The following is a 21,003-nucleotide window of genomic DNA, read 5'->3' as shown; positions in this document are numbered from 1 at the left end:
GTTTAATCCAAAATATTTTCAACTAAATCCTTGATTTTCCAAATGGAACCTTTAAATGTAAATTACACCTAGGTATCAAAAGAATTTGTAACTAACGCCTCTTCCTTTACATCAGGAAGTTATTGTATTTTTAACATTAAGAGCAACAAAGAACCTTTTACTCCATTACATAAGTTTACATAAGATCTGAATTTAACAGTAATGCCCAATTTAAAATAAGATATAATATAAATACAATAAGGTGAGTTACTCCGAAACTATCAAATATTTTAAAATGTAAATAAATAAAACACATGGACTTGAATTTTCTGTCAGTAATTTAGTAATTTTCCATGACTAAATATTCCCATTTCATAAATGCTAAAAACAAGGAAATTTCCTTCTCATTACTCTACGATGGAACAGACTACAAAATACATTTATCAATACCATTTTCTATATATTACTGAATGAAATTCTTCAAAATGATGCATCTTCTCATTAAAATTCATTTTCAATTTTTCTGCCAAGTAAACAAAAATATTTATGTTGATTTTGAATCACCCTAAATGGATTTTTCATCAAAAAAATATGTTTAAATGTACTCTTCCAAGTGCTTGGACAGTGCTCTGCACCCAGTAAATGCTCAGTAAATACTGTTAGGATGAAGAAATCTTTGAATGGCTTCTCAGAATATCCGCAGCAAACGTGTTGAACAGTGACAGTATATGAAACATAAAACAAAAAGCAGAGTGGCCCAGTGGAAAGAGTATGGTTCTGGGAAGTCAAAAGACCTGGGTTCTAAACCTGGTTCTGCCACTTGTCTTCCATGTGACCCTGGGCAAATCACTTAACTTTTCTGTGCCTCTCTTCCCTCATCTGTAAAATGGAGATTAGCACTATGAGCCGCACGTGGGACATGGACTGCGTCTAACTTGATAAGCTTGTTTCTACCCCAGTGCTTGGCAAGTAGTAAACAGTTAAATTCCATTTAAAAACAGCAACAACAAAAATAATATACCTCTGTAATACTATACAACTTTTTTTTGGAGCACATTCAAGTTCAACAGATGTTATTGGGAGCCTAAAATCTCAAGGAAGACTCTGTGCTGGAGATGGATCTATTTAAAGCAGGTGCAGCCCAGTAGGACAAACCTAACCATAACAGCTATATTTTATCTGAATCCAGTACTCCCAACTTTCTTCAGAGGTAGGATTAGCTTAGTTTAGGAGACTTAACTTTCAGGACTTCTCTTCCTTTCATGGGTCCCAACTTTTTGTTGTGAGTAGAAATGAGTTTTACAGTGGAGTTTCTGGGATGGGGGACTTTTGGGGAAGCCATCAACACAGGAAAATGAAAGGCAGGATGCAGGGGGAGGCAGGATGGCCCAGGAAAGATACCTTGGGTCTGCCGCTACTGTTGGCAGATACAGCGAGAGTGGTAGCCTGGGCCTGCTGTTGCCAGCCTGGAGGAAGGGGCAGATGTGGCACCACTGGGAGGTGGACCCAAGGCTGCAGTGGTCTCAGACTGTAAGCTCATTGTGGGCAGAACATGAGTCTATTATTATATTGTACTCTCCCAGGTGCTTAGTATAGTGCTCTGAAAAAAGTAAGTGCTCAATAAATACGACTGAATGGATGAGTGGAGAATGGCTGCTGCCCAAGAGGAGAGACATGGTATGTGGACAGCCAGGCACAGTATGTGGAGGGCCATACTGGCCAGCCGTAACTTTTTGAAAAGGGGACAAAACTGCCTCCATCACCCAGAGGGGTTGGAATCTGCTACCACCACAGTTGGGTAGCCGTGCACTGAATCCCACTGAAGCACTGGAGTGCGGGTGGGAGCGGAACTAGTAGGGGAAGAAAGTAAAGAATCCACTCCTTTTCTTGACCAGTTGAGAGAGGGAGGGAGGGGATAAAGTCTCCAATCATCTCCTCCTCAAAAATTTCCAGTGGTTGCCTATCAACCTTCGAATCAAGCAAAAACTCCTTACTCTCAGCTTCAAGGCTCTCCATCACCTCGCCCCCTCCTACCTCACCCTGCTTTTCTCCTTCTACAGCCCAGCCCACACACTCCGCTCCTCTGCCACTAACCTCCACACTGTGCCTCATTCTCGCCTGTCCCACCATCGACCCCTGACCCACATCCTACCTCTGGTCTGAGTGTCCTCCCTCCACACATCGGCCAAACTAGCTGCCTTCCTCTCTTCAAAGCTCTACTGATAACTCACCTCCTCCAGGAGGCCTTCCCAGACTGAGCCCCCCCTTTTTCCTCTCCTCCTCCTACTCCCCAACACCCCCTGCCCTACCCCCTTCCCCTTCCCCACAGCACCTGCATATATTTGTACATAACTTGTTTTGTTTCGTTGTCTGTCTCCCCCTTCTAGACTGTGAGCCCATTGTTGATAGGGACCATCTCTATATGTTGTATGGGATTTGTACTTCCCAAGCACTTAGTACAGTGCTCTGCACCCAGTAAGCGCTCAATAAATACAATTGAATGACTGCTGTAGCCTGGAGCTCCCATACCTGGGATGGGGCAAAGCTCTAAGCTGTAATACATCAGAAGGTGAGTGAGACTCTGGGACAATCAAAAACCCATTTTCTCAATAACTGGAGCAAGAACCCACTCCCTCAATCAAGTAAATAATATGGCTGCCCTCTTACCTGGAAGGACAAAAAACACTTTTGGCCTGGCTCTAAGTGGATAGGTAGGCTAGCTAAGCCTCTCTGGTCCTTTCCCCGCCCTCCCCGCCCCCGCCCCCCCCCCCAAAAAAAAACAAGCTTTAAAAAAATGAACAATGGTGCTTTCGCCTCTGTAATGAATAATGAAGAGACATGTTTTTTTCTATTACTTAGTATATTCCCCCTTTCATTGTACCCTGATAAATAACCATTTTAAGTAAAGATGGAGAACACACACTGGAGCTGCTCTGGAACTGCTGAAGCCGAACCATTCAGCTCTTGACAGCAAACACACTCTAGAACTCATGGGTATCCATCTCTACTATCAAACCTTTCTCGTCCCATGCCCGATGGCACAACTACAGCCAGGAAAGTCAGACATCTTGGTGGGAGGTCTCACAGGGCCCACTCTTTCCCTCAACAGCCTGATACACTTACTACTGTTCCCTGCTGAACTGTGGGAGCCTAAGAGGTCACTTCCACCCTCTCCACATGGCCAGGACCCCTAATCTCTAATCCTAATCCCAGGATCTGTAAAGGGGAAAGGGTGTGGAGCAGGGGCAGGGTTAGGGTAAACTCGTTATGGGCAGGGAACTTGTCTGCTAATTTGGTTGTACTGTACTCTCCCAAGTGCTCAGTACAGTGCTCTGCACATAGATAGCACTCAATAACACCCACTGGGAGCAGGTCTCTTTAGGGTGTTGGCCAATTCCTTGCTTCCAAGCAGAATGGGAATTCTGCAGCCCCCGGATTGGAAAAGCAAGTACCCCAAGACCTCAGAGAGAGAGAATTCATGAAGTCATTAATGTCATCATTTCCCCCTGACCTTAGGTGTCAGAGGGCAATAGAGGGAGGGGGCCCGCATAGCTGTCACTTTTGCAACGGCTACAAAAAATCATAATTACACTACCACTACCCTATGTTATATTCCTATTCTTTCAAGGTAAAAGTCAAAATCCCTGTTTTAAAAAATGACTTTCTGGAGAAAGAACTGTTCTTACCCACTGCCTGGGATGGGTGAAGCCGCTTGGCCCAGTGGTAAAATCACAGGGACTGGGAGTCAGAGGACTTGGGTTCTAATATCAACTCTGCCTGTTTGACCCTGGACAAGTAATACTAATTATAGTGCTTGTTAAGTGCTTACTGTGTGCCAAGTACTGTTCTTGATACTGGCAGATACAAGTTAATCAGGTTGGACACAGTCCCTCTCCCATATGGGGCTCACACTCTTCATTCCCATTTTACAGATGAGGTAACTAAGGCACAGAGAAGTTAAGTGACTTGCCCAAGGTCACACAGCAGCAATGCGGTGGAGCTGGCATTAGAACCCAGGTCTTTCTGACTCCCAAGCCTGTGCTCTACTCACTAAGCCACTATGCTTCTAATCACTTCAGTTCTCTGAGCCTGTTTCCTCAACTGTAAAATGGGAATTAAATACCTGTTCTCCTTCTTATTTAAGACTGTGGGTCCCATGTGGGACAGGGACTGTGTCCAACCTGATTAACTTGAGTGCTTACTTTGCGCAGAGGACTTGGGAGAGTACAATACAACAGACTTAGCAGACATGTTCCCTGCCCAAAATGAGTTTACAGTCTAGAAGGGGAGACAGACATTAATGTGCATAAATAATATATATTATGTACATAAGTACTGTGGGGTTGGGGGTAGGGAGAATATCAAGTATCCGAAGGTAACAGATTGAAGTTCATAGACGGCGCAGAAGGGAGAGAGAGCCGGGGAGAAGACGGCTTAACTGGGGAAGGCCTCTTGGAGGAGATGTGACCTTGGTAATGTTTGGAAAGTGGATAGAGTGATGGTGTGGCACATACGGAAGGGGAGGGAGTTCCGGGCTAAGGGGATGATGTGGGAAAGGGGTGGGTGGTGAGACAGTCGAGATCAGGGCACAGGGAGTAAACTGGAGCTAGAGGAGCGGAATGTGCGGGCTGGGGTATAGTCGATGATTAGTGAAGTGAGGTAGGGTGGGGCAAGCTGACTGAGTGCTTTAAAACAATGACAAGGTTTCTGATGATGCAGAGATGGATGGGCAGCCATTGGAGGTTCTTGAGTAGTAGGAGAGCTGAACTGAACGTTTTTGTTGAGTATAAAAAAGAAAATAATTAGGTCACGCTCACATGGTTCAACCCCATTATCATTTTTCCCCTTATTGCTAAACTTTCCAGAGACAATTTATTTTGAAAATGGCATTTTCCATTTAAAAAAAAATAGGGGAAATTTTAAAGGTGTAGAAATTTAAAGATCACTCTGAGCAGAAATTTGTGTCAGATCCTCTTTGGCTAACCTGAATTTAGGCATACTTTTCAACGTTCAACCTACTTCCCTTGTGAAACAATACACCTCTCTGGCCCTTTCAAAGGAGCATACTCTTTTTCTAATTGGGATTCATGGGTATATGACGGGGTTTCAAACAGTTTCGCAGGACAACTCCCCGTAATCCAAACCATTATTCCCAGATGTTCTAGTCACTCATTTCTAATACTTCAATTCTCCACTCTTGGCTCTCAAAAATATTTTCCGCCCCCCACTAACATGCGGGAATATGGTACTGGCATTAGCTAAAAGAAGCCTGATCCTGCCAGCCTCATAGTAAATGCGGAATGAAGACAATCTGGATTACGGGTTAATATATCTGTGTTCTATTCCAGGGTGTGACTACGGCTCTGGGCCTGACAGTGACCACAGGTAGTTACATAACAACTCAATCTTCTTAATTAGAAAATGAGGAAAAACACGGCTTGCCTGTAGGGCCAGATTCAGGTCCTAATAGGTTATAGAAAGTGGAAGCTCTGAGGAACTTTCAGAACTATTTGCCCCCTCCCTTGGAGCACACAGGCAATCCTTTCCTCCAAATCAATCAATCGTATTTATTGAGCGCTTACTGTGTGCACAGCACTGTACTAAGCGCTTGGGAAGTACAAGTTGGCAACATATAGAGACAGTCCCTACCCAACAGTGGGCTCATATATGCTTCCTCACCAACAGTATTTCCAGTCTGGAACTAGGGCCACAGTGCACTAAAGACTGGGAGGTGAAAGGGTGTGGGGGAAGGCACATTGGGATAACAAAAGGAATTTATGGAAAGCAGAATGGTATAGCGGATAGAACACAGGCTTGGAAGTCAGGAGGTCATAGGTTCTAATCCTGGCTCCGCCACTCGTCTGCTGTGTGGCTTTGGGCAAGTCACTTCACTTCTCTGTGCTTCTTCAGTTACCTCATCTGTAAATGACTGTGAACCCTCTGCGGAATAGAGACTGTGTCCAACCCGATTTGCTAGTACCCACCCCAGTGCTTAGTACAGTGCCTAGCACTTAGTACAGTGCCTAGCACATGGTAAGCGCTTAACAAATACCATCATCATTATTCACTTCCCTGAAAGCAGAAGCAGGGTGCATATTGGCCAAATGTCAAAGTGCCCCTGCCTGCCTTACCTTCCTCAAACAGTCAACTATGATACAAAAATGTCTTCAGCACAATTCAGTATATTCTACAAATACCTAGGTAGAAATAAATCTAGAAGAGGAAAAAGGCAGTCAAATCCAGATCTTGCCAAAATGGATTTTAACTTTCAACATATGAGAAATTTCTTCACTTAGGAAAATATGGCTCCTCTGAGTCAAAAGGGAAAGACTGTGAAAACACCCCGCCTCTTGGTGTCTGGGTTTAAAATATTCCATTTTAACATTTTAAAGATTTTTAAAACTCCTGTGTTAATTCTTCTACGACATCTCAATCACTCTGTTACTACAATGGTGGTAAAAAAAAAATCAAAGCACAAGGCAAAAAGAGCATGCAGAGGTCAAAATAAATTAAAAGCACTATTCAAATAAGCCCAAGCTGAGTGCTGAAAAACATTTCAGGGCAAGTGATCCAGAAGCAGAAAGCACCACACATGGAGAATTTGGATAGTTGCCTGGTGTCATGTCAACATTATCCTCTTTCTTCTGCTCCTGGCCTTCCTGTGCTTCTAAGTCCTCCTCGGGTGGATGAATTACTACTGTGGGAATATCATCACTGGCAGGTGAAACCAGAAGTTCTGGGGCCTGATGCTGACTCTGCTGGGAACTGGTGGAGGCCAGGCGGCCGACGCTAGGACTGGCAGGTGGGCTGTTTTGAGGGGTGGGTACGGGGGTGGTACACCTGGAGCCTGCTGGGGTCCCAGCTCTTGAAGAAGGAATAAGGAGGCTGAGAAGGGACAGAGGTGATTCTCCTCTCAGAGAAAGGTTGGAAGCAGAGAGACCTGTCCGCAAAGAGTGGCGGGAGGCTGAAAGGCCTTCCCCTGAAGTAAAACAAATAAATGAAACACAGTCAATTTCAGAGCAGAAGGGCAAACAAATGGAAGCACCACAATTATCCATCTACAATTTACACTGTAAATGGCAAGCTTCTTAGGGGACCAGAATTTCAAATGCATGCCGGTGAGAGTTAAGTAAGGCAAATGGGAGCTTAGATGTGAGGGAGTTGGCAGCACACTTTTAGCTGTGGTACCCTGACCAGGAGATGTTAGTACTCTGAAGATTAGGAGGAAAAGAAAATGATGGATGTTGAAGAACTATAATCAAAATTTAGTGTGAAAGAAAAAGACGAAGTTCATCCATCCCCAGCTTTTAAAAGCACACACCACCAGAATAAAGTTGCTGATATTTAAATGCAATTAGCAACTTAAATTGACAACACCGCGCAAGTATCACACTGCCAAGAAAACATTTCAAAAATCAGCCCCCAAGAGACTTACCAGCATTAAAATCGGGATTCAGTATATAAGTCCTATGTTGAATAAAATGGCTATAGTATATGGTCTTTCACAATGAAATACACATTGCCTCCACCATTTAGCAGTTACTAAATTAAAAATCAATGCTGTCTAACTTTAGTTATTGAACTATACCTAGTGGAGAATACCTCAAAGCAAAATTTTTAAAAGGGAGAAAGCATTTAGATCCGAGAAGATTTGGCAACACTAAGTAGGCTAGAGGTTTTAAAAGGTATTACTGACAAAAGATGTAAATGAAAAGCTAGTCTCATTACTCGAGTTATACATTAAAATGTGTCACCTTAATGAACCTACCAATTAAAGCCCCTGAATCACATCCTCCCCTAAGCAAGACATGGCCTCTCTGAGGAGGAAAAAACAACAACAAACAAACCACAAAAAACCTATTGTTGAGTTTTGCAGGGGTTAGAAATCTCCACCCTGCTCTAGTGCCAAATCCATGCTTAATTTGGCCAGAGTCCAACCTGAGCGTGGAATCAAACTCACTTCTGAGAAGCACTGCCATTCCCATGCTCTTCGTCCTCTGGCTGCTGGGAAGAGCTATGGTCTCCCTAGGGGCAGCAAGTGCAGAAACACCATATGTGTGCTGCAGCGTCCTCTCAAAAGGAGGTCTCCTAACGATTCAGTCTGGGCCCACTTCCAGGCCCAACCCCTACCATCAGAAACCAGCTCCCAAAGTCAGAAACTAGGATGCCTTGGAATGCCTGTGAGGCACTGGAAGCCTGCCCAAGGCCAGCCTAGTTCACTTCGTGCTCACAGGACCTATGGAACCCGAGAGCCCAGCCTAGCCTAAGCAGGGCTCTTCCACAACGATCTTCTGCGGTCATCTTTTACCTACCTCTGGAGAAGCTGACTGATAGTATTGCAACGTATCATGGGTCACTGGAACCCAGGTTCCCTCTAAGAATCACCTGCGCACACGGCTCTAAAAACCGATACTAGAAGTAACTCTAACCAATCCACGGAGTGCCTTGTCACAGAACTATATTCCACAGCTGGCTAGCTTCCATGGTATGAGAGAACCTTTAGAGTAACCTTTGTCTTGTGTGCGTCAGAGCCCCCTACGTCAATGGAAATGGAATAAGCAAGGGATGTAGGGCCAAAATGATACGTTACCAACAAAGGCATAAAGGAGTTTGTTAAAAAAAAAAAATGGCTGCAAGAGCTACACAACATTTGCACCAATACTTAAAAATCACTACTATTTAAACAGAAGGCCACAGTAGGGATTTGGCAGATTAGGAACCCCAATTCCTCTGTTTTTAAGGTGACGATGATTAATCAGGATCCTTATTATAAATCAACTAACTCACCAATTGTTTTGTCTCCAGTGGTTGACACACAGAACATGTGAACCTGGGAAACTCTGTGAGAAGGTAAAGATCAAAAGGAGGAGTAAAAAGCGATGCAAACTGCTTGAGTTGTTAGAATTTCTACTTGAAATTGTATGTCGTGAAATTATGTACATTTACCTTATGCTTGACTGAGACGGATGATCACTTATATTGACTGACTGATGTGAATACATACCTTGTATAAAGTCCATTGTATAAAGTTTATTACCAAATAAACCTACTTTAAGAAACTGAAGTTTAACTCCATGTCCATTTTGCAGAAATGCTTAGGATACCAATGCTTAGGATGCCCCATCATCTTTAATCTAAATCCTCTGTGCCTGAAGATAAAGCAGCATAAATACGAGACCTTTGCTAAAAGTCACCTGACCTTGCATAACCAATTATGAAATGTGAGGCAAAACAGCCAAGTGGGCCAAGACTATAGCACTGAACACATAAGAAAAAAAAAGAGAGAGAGAGACTTAGCTGTAAGAGTTCTAAACTTTGAGATTGGTTTAAAAAAGATACATTAGTTTCCAGAAAAAAGGGAAAGACAACTGAAAGCAACTCACAATCTTACATTCCCATAACCAGCTATCTACAGAAAACTTTAGGGATAAGCAGTGTCATAATACCACCAAATCAATCCATCTATGGTACTGAATGCTTACTGTGTGCAGAGCACTTCCAAAACCAAGCTATGTGTATTGATTTTGAATTTGTGGAAAACATCTGCCGGCTAACACACCTGACTATTTTTAAGTGGTTAAAATCATTCTGTAAAAGAAAGACCAGTTGACAAAAATCGCGGATGATATGACTGTGGCAGGCAGATAGCTGTGGCAACCGTATTTCAACAACGCACATCACAAAAAAATAAAAGCAAGGGCTCATCCACTATTATTTCTTGACATCCCCCTAGTTAACACAAAAATGTTATTCTGAACATTTTGGAAGGCTGTTAGAATAGAATTGTTAGCAGAACTGGATGCTACAACATCTCACCATTCCGTTCAAGCAAGTGAGGATCAGAATGTTTCTTGCCTATGTCTGCGAAAGATCGAACGAGGGGGATCCGACTACTGAACTTCTTCTCGTTCTGATGATGATGTCTTTTCAGGAGAGCTTCCCTAACATTCTCTCTTATGGATTCATCCAACTGGCCAGAGGCTATCATGTTGTCCAGTACCATATCTATTATAAGAAAATACATAAATCAGTAGCTGAATTATCTCTAGACAAGTACAATTAAAACAGCAAATCTGAAAATCCTGACAATATGAACTCACTCGTGAACACAAACACAGCGATGCAATGCCTAAGAGTGACTGAGTCTAACTTCTCTTCTCCTAACCATCTCCCACTCACAGTGAAAATCATGTTGCAAAACTGCAGAGGGATACTATCTTTCTTCCTTCCTGGATCAGGAAAAGTAACTTTATCCCCCAGTTATTCCTAATCAATCAATAGCATTTATTGAGCACTCACTGTGTGCAGAACACCGTACTAGCACTTGGGATAGTACAAAACTACAGAGTTGGAAGACATGTTCCCTTGCCACAGTGAGCTTAAAGCCTACAGGGAGAGATAGACATCGATATGAATAAATGATTGCTAGGGTAAGGATAGGAAGTTATTCCCATTAAAGTTGGAAGAATTGAAGCACCACAGAGTTGGATCATTTCTGGGTTTTTGTTTTCTGGTATTTAAGTGCCTTTTCTTTTAATGGTATGTGTTAACTGCTTACTATGTGCCAGACATTGTACTAAGGTTTGGGATAGGTACAAGATAATCAGATTGGACAGAGTTCCTGTCCTATATGGGGCTCACAGTCAATCACCATTTTACAGTTGAGGAAACTGAAGCCCAGAGAAGTGTAGTGAGCTACCCACAGTCACACAGCAGACAAGTGGCAGACTAGGATTAGAATCCAGGTCCTCGGAGTCCCAGGGTCGTGCTCTTTCCACCAGACCCTCTCCTTCTTTTAAACTTTTAAGCTTCTGTTAAACTTGTCGGGACCCAGCTCTCTAAGAATACCACATTTGGGCCTAAACCTCCTCCAAAATACCTTTTAGGCTCTCACCAAGCTAAACCCATCAATTCATAACAGTGATTTATTTCTGGCATAACTAATTCCTGTACACTCACTAAGGGCTTTAGAAGGGATAGAGAAGCAGCAAAAAAAAATGGTCTTTGCCTTTAAGGAACTTGCATTCTAATAGGAGCAACGTGCCAACATAAGAGAAAATCTATTCACTTAACAGTGCAGTAGTAACAGATAAAAATAACACATGAGTAAATGTATACACAAGATGAGCCATGAGGGCTGAGGTGGTTGTAGAGATGATGTGACTTGGGTAGTTATGGAGTTAAGTTCTAATGAAGGAGTGATTTACGTATGCCAGAGGCATTGGCGAAGTGTTGAGAAGAGGGCATTCAAGGAGAGGAAAATGGATGGAGCGACAGTTAGAGGAAGAAGGGTCAAATGCAAGGGATACTAGTTATCTTAGGAGAAATGGAAAGCATGAAGTGTAGAAGAAAAAAGCCATCAGTAAATATGGGTTTCAACATCTCACCCACAAAAAACTAAAAGATATTTCTAGAGAACATGAATGCTGCTAAAGTCATTATTTTCTTTGTGTTATCCGAATCCCTAATTCAGCTGGTTCAAAATAATGATTTAAGTTGCTTTAACCTGCTATTTCATCTAGAGTACTTGCTCTCATGTCCAGCATGACTGTTCCATTTAAGATACAACTTCTTAATTCAAAGAGACTGTGCAAAGACAGAGTTGCCACATAAGGTTTGCTCCACCTGTCACCACCATCTTCAACATCCTCTTCAAATTTTAGCCACCTGAAAGGTAAAACAAAGAGACACTTACTTATGCTCACTTTTCATGTTCTGAAGTTCCTTTTTCTGGAATGAATTTTAGGGCTGGATGAACAAAGGATACATTCCTTTAACTCACCACAGGGGTTAGGTTCCTGAAAGCCCCCTGGGTTCACAAAACTGGAGGTTTAGGAGACCAAGAGAGGTAGGAAATCTGTTGTTTCTACTACACTGTGTGAAGTGTCAATGACAGCCATTTGGATAAGGATAACAAGTTCCTGGGGTCTGTACCCCAGGACACGGTGGTGGCTTCTTCAATTTTACTACCACCCCTATGACTTTCCCTACACACCTCCCATCACTCCACTCTACCCCACTCAAAGAGTGGCCACTATCACTTCCATTATTCCAACAAAGGCTAATCCCTCAAGGTGCCAAACTTCTATAAATCACAGAGGAATACATTTTGACTACTCAAAAGGCCATTTTGATGATGATGATAATGATGGTGAGGATAATGATGGGGATGGTAAGGAGGACTTCTTTACTTCTTTGGCCCAATATCAGAAGTAAACCTCTTTCTAATAACTAAAGCACGGTTTTAACAGAAAAATCTCTCTTCGATGGACAGGAAGACTGAGAATTAACATATGCCAATTTAATACTATTTAACTTGAATCTCTTTAACAAAAACAATAGAAATCAGTACTTGATGGACATGTCCTTGATGGACAATATCTCCATGTAAATGAGTCTCTCTATATGGAGACGAAATAAATTTTCTGACGAACGGAAATAATTTCCACAGGTGTAAGTGAGAGTGAGGACTCAACTTCCTGCTTCTCTTGAAAACAAATGCTTAGATCATCAGAATTCATGCTATCATTTGAATTTTAAGTACAGATCAAACAAAGCCAATGAGGTTTAGAAGAAATCAATTATCTTTTACCTACCCCATTCATTCATTCAATCGTATTTATTGAGCGCTTACTGTGTTGCAGAGCACTGTATTAAGCGCTTGGGAAGTACAATTTGGCAACATATAGAGACGGTCCCTACCCAACAGTGGGCTCACAGTCAGTGCTACAGTGCTTGACATATAGTAAGTGCTTAACAAATACCACCAGGATTATTATTATCAACTTTGATTTACCTAGCAGTTTCTTTCCATTCATATTCTTCTCCATCCCTGAAACAAAGTTCATCCATTTCGGTGAAGAGATCATGGGGAATGTGCTCTTCGTCATCATCCTCAGTACCAAGGATAAACTGGACTCGTTGGGAGGGTGTATCTTGAGAAAAAGACAATTTGAAAGAAATAATCTTGGTTTTTCTCCAAAATCAATAAAAGGAGATTAAAAAGTTCTACTGAGTCAATTGGATGCTTTCCCTTACATATAAACACAATTGATTTTAAGATTTTTCTCTTCACAGAAAGGGAAATAAACAAGAGCACTACAGAAAATAAAATAATAACTTGAGTTTGTACAGGACTTTGATTTTGCCTACTGACAAAACACTGTTTTGGGAAAGAGTTTGGGGAGTGAATGCAAAGACAATCCACAAGGCACAGTGGTTAGAGCAAGGGCCTGGGCAATCCCAGCTCTGCCACTTGTCTGCAGTGTGACCTTGAGCAAGTTACTTCACTTCTCTGTACCTCAGTTAACTCATCTGTAAAATGGGAATTGAGACTACAAGCCCGACATGGGACAGGGACTGTGTCCAACCCGATTTGCTTATATCCATCCCAGCACTTAGTACAGTGCCTGGAACATAGTAAGCACTTAACGAATATCATTATTATTAAAAAGGGGAGAATCAATGCCCATGTTTCTAGCTTTATATCTAGGTCAATTATGTCCATTAGGTACTTCAAAATATCTAATGAAGGAATAGGAAAAACACGACTCAAGAAATTTCCCCCAAGTTTCTTATCACTGTATGCTTATCTGTATTAGTATTTGAACACTGAACCATCAAGCTGTATTATATACAACTTTTACTCTCTTTTTCCATTTTCTGTTCCAACACAAATCACTCTGACAACAATTCATTTCCCTGAACATGTACAATATAATTTAGAAAATAGTAATCAGTAAACTATTTTTAGTATAAATGCAAGTGAAATCTTACGATACCATATATGTACTTAGCTTTTACCGTAAGGAGGAGACTCGCGCCCATCTTCTCTATCTGATTCTTTATCTTTTTTCCTTCGGTGGTGATGCTTGTGTCCACGGTGCTTGTGGCGTCGACGATTCTCTTTACTAAATGGGACGTGCACACCAATATAGACAGCTCGATGACCTGCCAAGAATGTCAGAGGATACATTAAAAATGTCTTTACAGGAAATGCACACACTAATGCCACCAACATATTTGGATTTACTCTGTTAGCAACCTCCTCCCTCTCCCTACGGATACTAATCCTGGCTCTGCCCTCGCCTGTTGTTTGACCTTGGGCACGTGCTATTTGTTAAGCACTTACTATGTACCAAGCACTGTACTAAGTGCTGGGAGAGATACAAGAAAATCAGATCTCAGATGGGGCACATGGTTTAAGTAAGAGGGAGAACAGGTACTGAATCCCCATTATGCAGATCTGGGACTGCGGCACAAAGAAGTTACTTTGCTTGCTGAAGACCATACGACAGTCAAGTGGCAAAGCCAGAATTAGAACCCAGGTCCGATTTTCCATTAGAACACACTGCTCAATTTCCTCATCTGTAAAATGGGGATTCGATACCTGTTCTCCCTCCTACTTAGACTGTGAGCTGCATGTAGGGCAGGGATTATATCTGATTACCACCCTGGCACTTAATACAGGGCTTGGCAATAGAAAGTGTTCAAATACCACAATTATTACTATTATTAATAACAACAACAAGTTACAACAATAAACTTCACTGGGTTCAACAATGTTGCTTCTTTAACTTTTTTTTGTAAACCTTGAGGTAAAAAAACTTCACCCCCATTTTAAAGTCTTCATACAAAATCAGCAACCCAAAATGAAATCTAACGGTCCTAAGCATCAATCTGCTGGCTTAGGCACAGTAAATTTTATAAAGTACACATTCACCACATGACATGGGAAGCTCCACAGATTATGGTAAATGACAGAAACTCCAATCAAATGTTCTACAGTCTCAATTAATTATGAATCCATTGTTTGAAGATGTTTTGCTAAGAGACTATAAAATCAAAATATATTTTAGTGCAACTCTTTGGTCCCCCAAACAGGAAAACACACGAACACACACACAATGATAAAAACACATTTTTTTCAATTTCCTAATGCTAAAATTGAAAGATCTGTTACCAGGATTACATACTTTGACTCAACATCCTGGAAAGCACAAGGGTCATGGGAGGCAGATTTTGGATTTCTACCTGGTGGAGAAGATAGCTGCAAAAGACCCTTCCATATGGCAATCCTATATATTTATATCCATCCTCAGCCTTTGTGTGTATATTTCTCAATGGTACATCAAATATTTGTTTAGATTACTCCAGTTGTAAAGATTTGTTTATACATCTCCCTCCTCTAAGTGAAAGCTTCCTGGAGACAAGGGACGTTTCACTTCTATTGTAGTTTGTCAAGCCCTTAGTAGAGTGTATTATGCCCAGTGGGTACTCAATAAAATATCATTATTACTAGTAAGTTTGAAAAATGGAAGTGCATTTTCTAAGGTTAATCAGTTAATAATATTTACTGAGCAACTAAGCACAAAGCACAGGAACTATGCACTTGGGAAAATATTACAGAACCAAGATACTGATTCCCTGCCCTCAAGGATCTAAAAATATAATGGGAGGAACAAAAAAAATTTACAGATGATTGAAGGAGAACAAACAAGGATGTAACAGGAAGTAGCACAACTGTGGCAGGATGAAATAGCTAAATACATAATTGAAAATACACATAGGCATAAGCACACAAAGTCAGAGGACAGGAACCAAACACCTAAGAACTAAGGATGGCTGTTAGGTTGATGTCATCAGGGTGCTGTGAATCAGAGAAGGCTTCCCTGGAGGTGTACCAGTCTAATTTAGAGCCAGGGAACAGGTTTACTGATGTCTAGGAATCTATGCCATAATTCCAGTGCTAGAAAGCTATTAATCAGTAATATTATTTTTAAAAATTGTACTAAAACAAATGTCTGAAAAGCCTCCACAAAAAATAAGCTTACAAGACATTACCATTTTAATGTGAAGAAACATTTGCTTTAGGAAGCTCTTCCTTGGACGGACAGCCTAAGGCCCTGCCAAAAGGCACCACAAGAATATCTACCCCTATTTCTCATTGGGAGAGAAGACTGTGAAGGAATCAGTATAAAAAAGAGGTCGGAGGTAAGGGGTGGAGGGAAATGTAGGCAAATTGATATCTGTACTGCAAAATATTAAAATAATTTAATATCATTTATTGGCAATCTTTATTTATAAGCTTTTGGAAGAACAATCTTCTTCCACTAGATGTAAAAGAAGTGACTCCCTGGGCCAGAAATCAAACATTACCAATCCCGGCTCCGCCACTGATCAGCTGTGTGACTTTGGGCAAGTCACTTAATTTCTCTGGGCCCCAGTGACTTCATCTGGAAAATGGGGATTAAGACTTTGAGCCCCATGTAGGACAACTTGATTACCTTGTATCTCCCCCAGTGCTTAGAACAGTGCTTGACACATAGTAAGCGCTTAACAAAAACCAAAATTATTGTTATTGTTATTATTATTATTATTATTATTATTGTTATTATTATTATTATCTGATGCTTCCCTCTCCAAAAGACAACTATAAATTAATTTATTTCTATTCTGCCGAGTGCCCCATTTGGATGACTATGCAAGGCTGTGAAACCCTAAAAAACAAAACAAAAAATTTCTAAAACTCACAAATATGAAAGGCTGTCCATGTTATTTTTTTTTTGTTTGCAACAAAAGCACCAAATTAAATTAGGTCAATGGATGAAAAAAAAAACCAAACCCAGAAAGTGCCTTTGACCCATAAAACATCCTGATATTCCATATACCTGCTCTGGGTTTATTCTCAGGCAAAGCATAAAATAGATTCTTTCCAAGCTTACTAGACAAATACCACAAAGGGCACAACATTTTTTTTATGAGAGCCCAATGAGTGGTTGAAATAAAAAAAAACAGCCTTTTCAAATGGCTTCCTGAGATTACACAATCTAGCAAAGATTAATGTTTTCCCTTTATGGGTAATTTAACTAATTGTATTTTCTAAAACAATACATTTTTCCAAATAATGTAAGGGAAGGGAGAGAGAAAAATCAATGCTTGTCCGTGCTTAGCCACTTGAATATAAATATTTCTAGTTCCACTTTGATGCCAAAACATTAAGAAAAAAAAATAACTAGGTTCTTTTTATATATAGCTGTCTCTTGGGTTTAAAGATGAGGCAATTGCTAATGAAATTTTGAGTGTATGTGAATTTAACTGGTCAGATGCAGCCATGATGGACAACCTTTTCCACATAATGTGCTCACAACGAAATGCCCCTTGTTGACCTGCTGCATTTATTATCCAGAGTGCCTTGGTATCATTTTCATCTCTCCCTCTTGGTGTTGCTATACTCCTGAATCATCTAGTATCTAACTGCTGATAGACTGAACTTCAGTTGCCTATAATTGTTTCTTCTCTGTTCCAAATATTATTGTAATTTTGAAATATCAAATAAGCTATAAAACTATTTTTTCTGTGCTTTTGTCCTGTATCTTTCAGCTCTTTCCCCACCTACTGCTTTGATATACTCTATCTACTCCCAACTTGACACCAACTTGCTACCACCCTGAACTACCCCTAATGATGACTGGTTGAGAGCAATCTTTTTTAGTTAGTAAAACAATTCATTAGTTTTTTTTAACTTTGTTAACCTTCTAATCTGAATTTGTATAAAACACCCAGAATATTTCTTGATAACCAGGAAATGTAATGGAGCATATATTGAAGGACATAATCTTTTCAATCCACCAAAATAATCATAGGAAATGTCTAATCTAATGAAAGGTCCTGGATTCAGATGCAGAACTGTATACCAGACTAGAGGTAAAAAAAAAAAAAAAAAAAAAAAAGAAGACTGATTTTAATAAAGGGGTCTACTGGTAAAGTAATGCCAATTTTCACCATATCTTCTTCTTAAAACTTTCTTGACAAATGTACAGTGAAACAAATGTACTTAAAATCAGCATCATAATTACACTGAGTATTGGGTCTGGCTCATGGACCCCTAGAGAATAGGTGAAATCAGAGATTGCAGAGTGGCTTAATGCCTCACAGCATCTCACCCAGCCTCAACTTCATCTGCTTTGTCTCCTACACCTAAAAAATCCATGTCAAAGGCAAAAATATAGAATTATTAATAGTAGGAAACAGTTTCACATTTGGGTCAGCATATTTAAACCACTACTTCCTTGCAAAAAAAGGGTTTTCAAAGAGAATATAGAATCATATAACTGAAATGGATGTCAATGCATTCACTCTTACCCAAAGCCCCCAATGATTCTGGGATGCTAGTATCTTCCTTCCCCAACTTTTCCATAAATCTGTAGCTTCCACTTGTGCTTCCAGTGGTTCCCGATATGTGCATGTGCCCATTTTTATTTTCCCCTCTCTGCTGGGGGCATGCTTAAGGGCACTTGAGTGCTCCAAGATACTTTTACAATATCATTTTGGGAAACTGCCCAGGAGTTGGAGATTCAAATTCTCCTCACCCACGACCTCTGGCAAATCCTTCTGCCTTAGGCCAAAATTCTCCATAAGCCTTGTTGCAATGTTTCCTCATCTCTGGATGTTCATCAGGTAGAACAACAACTCTGCTGGCTCACGGCACTAAAACACAGCGGCAGAGCTTTTCGGCAATCTCTGGGCCATAAATCGGTTTTGCACATCAAACTCTTGCAGATACTTCTCAATAAAAACCTACCCCTGCCTGGCTACTTGATTACTGCACTCTGTGGTGCAGTGGAACAAAGTGAGCAGGGATAAGAGTGCACGTGGCACTGTCAATATCTACTACCACTAATCACTACCAGATAGATCTTCCCCTTTGTGTTGTTTTTGTGATTTTGTTTCAGTTTTCCCTTTGCCTTTCCACCATCGTTCTTTGACTGTGAGCCACTTGAGGACCAGGGACCACGTCTAATTCTCACCCATATGTCTTTTTCCCAGCACTTAGTACAGTGCCTTGCCTTTTCCAGGGACAGTGCTGCTCCTCCTAGATGACGAAGAAAACTACGTCTAAAAATTATTCACTTCTGCACAGACTTACTGACCAGTTGCAACTAACCGCTTATCCATCTCAAAAAAATGAAAGCAATGAAAAAAAAATTTCATGATTCTTACTTCTGGGAATATATGGCCTGACAACATCTGTTTTATGTAGGAGACAGTAGAGAGTTGGCCAGATAAAACATAAGCCATAGCAGCACTGAGTAACAGAGGCATTGTTGTCTGAAATTGCCTGGTATCTTATGTCCTGTAGACTGTAAGCTCCTTGTGGGTAGGGGTCACGGCTATCAATTCTATTGTATTGTCCTCTCCCAAGCACTTGATCCAGTACTCTGCACACTGTAAGCGCTCAATAAATACCACTGACTGATTGATTGTGCACACGCCATATGTCACTGAAAATGATGGGATCGTTTTTGACAGGAGACTCCATCACCTACATTCTGGTCCTTTAATCACTTTGATATTAACGAAGTTGATTAACTTAAAATCTATTTCCCCTTGTTCAAACCAGTGAAAACAAGTGAGAATGTAACAGATGAAACTGCCTTGTTTTCTTGAAACTCTTTGCCCATCCCACTCTGAGCAAATTTTTTTATTACAATGTTTTACTATTTCCTCTGCTTTATAACAATGACAATGCACCTACAGTACCTAAGATTTTAAGTATAAAAACAATTTAGGATGTGGTAAAGTAACATCTATGACCTTCAAATACCAAGAACTATAATAGGGTATTCATCACTGAACTAAATCTTGTTACAGAATTAGTGTAAACTAATAGCCAATAGTATTATACTAGGCATGCTACTAAATTTAGATAATTGTTCATTAAAATCCAACACGACAACCTAGGTTAATCGGCCATAATCTTCCAATGCTATTTCCTTCTCAATCATTTGCATGAAGCGACTTATCTTTGTGAACTATATATGCAAAATAGTTTTGTTATATTAAAATTAACAGAAAAACAGACAAATTACATGAATTGGAGTGGTTTTGCTCTCCCAACCATATAAAAAACATTATTTTGTAAGGGTCATTCACGAGAGAGAGAGAGAGCTGGTGAGTCTGTATGCAAGTGTGTGAGTGTGGCTGATAAGAACAACAAGACTTATCACTTCCCCACTGTGGGCATGTAAGGACTGTCCCTGCATGCACTGGTGCATTTGTTACCGACAATGCCTGGTGCTGTTTTTGTTTCTTCCTTTAAGTCAAAAGCCTCTGCTGGGAAACAGTCACACCATTTCTAATTGCTGTTTGCCAGATTTCAACATGGTTTCTCAACTGCACAAAAGTATCACTTTTGATACCCTCGCTAAACTTGAGCTCTTGTAACTGCCATACAATTGTGGCTACCCTGAAAAGTTAATCAAGATCCTGATAATTTCGTGTTATCCATGTCTCTCCACTGCTTAAAATTTTCAATAGTTACCCATTCTTCTCCACAAACCAACTCCCAGTGATTGATTTTTAAGCACTCCATCAGATCCCTCCCTCTTTCCAATGCACTATTCTATTACCCCATCCTATCACCAAATTCTGAAACGTTATGATGATGGCTATTTTCTATCCCTGCACTATATCTTTAACCAAAATTGCTGGCCCTTAACTTAAAGCAACCTAATGACAATAGCAAATTTTGCTTCATACTGTTTGGCTAGACGTGAACACAGAAGAGAGGTGTGAAAAAATACTGATTCCTGTTTCTCAGCTGTCAAAAGTTCAAACCCTATCATTTTAAACACTCTCTTCTGACTCCCTTTAACAATTTCACTATCAGTTTTCAACAGGAAAAGGAAGAGAGTCATATTCCTGGGTTTTACTATCATCCTGCGATTCATACGTCAAGCAAAAGTTCATTCTCAAAGAAGAAATCAAGATAAAAGAATACAACAAGAAGGAAAATATATCTTTAAAGCATTTTTGCAACTAACAACTTCTCTCTCTGTGATTAGGAATATCTATAACCCATTTTATATCAATTCCCTAGTTAAGACTAGTTGTGGCTATCATTATTTATACAAACTGCTCATTAGGAAGTTCATAACATTTCCTGAAATTTGGATGACTCTTTCAATCCATTTCCTAACATAAAAAATAGCTAACAAAAAAAATTGAATTGATGATAACTAT

General features: G+C 40.5%; 1 protein-coding gene across 2 annotated transcripts in view; it reads right to left on the bottom strand.

The window, feature by feature from the left end:
* SLC4A7 (solute carrier family 4 member 7) overlaps positions 1-21,003 on the bottom strand; it is a 130,386-nt gene that overhangs the window by 43,988 nt on the left and 65,395 nt on the right. The window contains exons 3-7 of one of the 2 annotated variants that reach the window (XM_038759797.1): positions 13,783-13,929; positions 12,776-12,914; positions 11,486-11,646; positions 9,796-9,984; positions 6,593-6,958 (exon numbers count right to left, since the gene is read on the bottom strand). In XM_038759797.1, coding sequence (XP_038615725.1) covers positions 6,593-6,958; positions 9,796-9,984; positions 11,486-11,646; positions 12,776-12,914; positions 13,783-13,929 — 1,002 coding nt within the window. The remainder of the gene's footprint in view (positions 1-6,592; positions 6,959-9,795; positions 9,985-11,485; positions 11,647-12,775; positions 12,915-13,782; positions 13,930-21,003) is intronic. The other variant, XM_038759786.1, reaches the window with a different exon arrangement.

Source organism: Tachyglossus aculeatus, chromosome 2 (assembly GCF_015852505.1).
Source record: "Tachyglossus aculeatus isolate mTacAcu1 chromosome 2, mTacAcu1.pri, whole genome shotgun sequence".
Classification (NCBI taxonomy): domain Eukaryota; kingdom Metazoa; phylum Chordata; class Mammalia; order Monotremata; family Tachyglossidae; genus Tachyglossus; species Tachyglossus aculeatus.
Note: the sequence above shows the minus strand (reverse complement) of the source record. Positions and strands in the feature narration are given on the sequence as shown.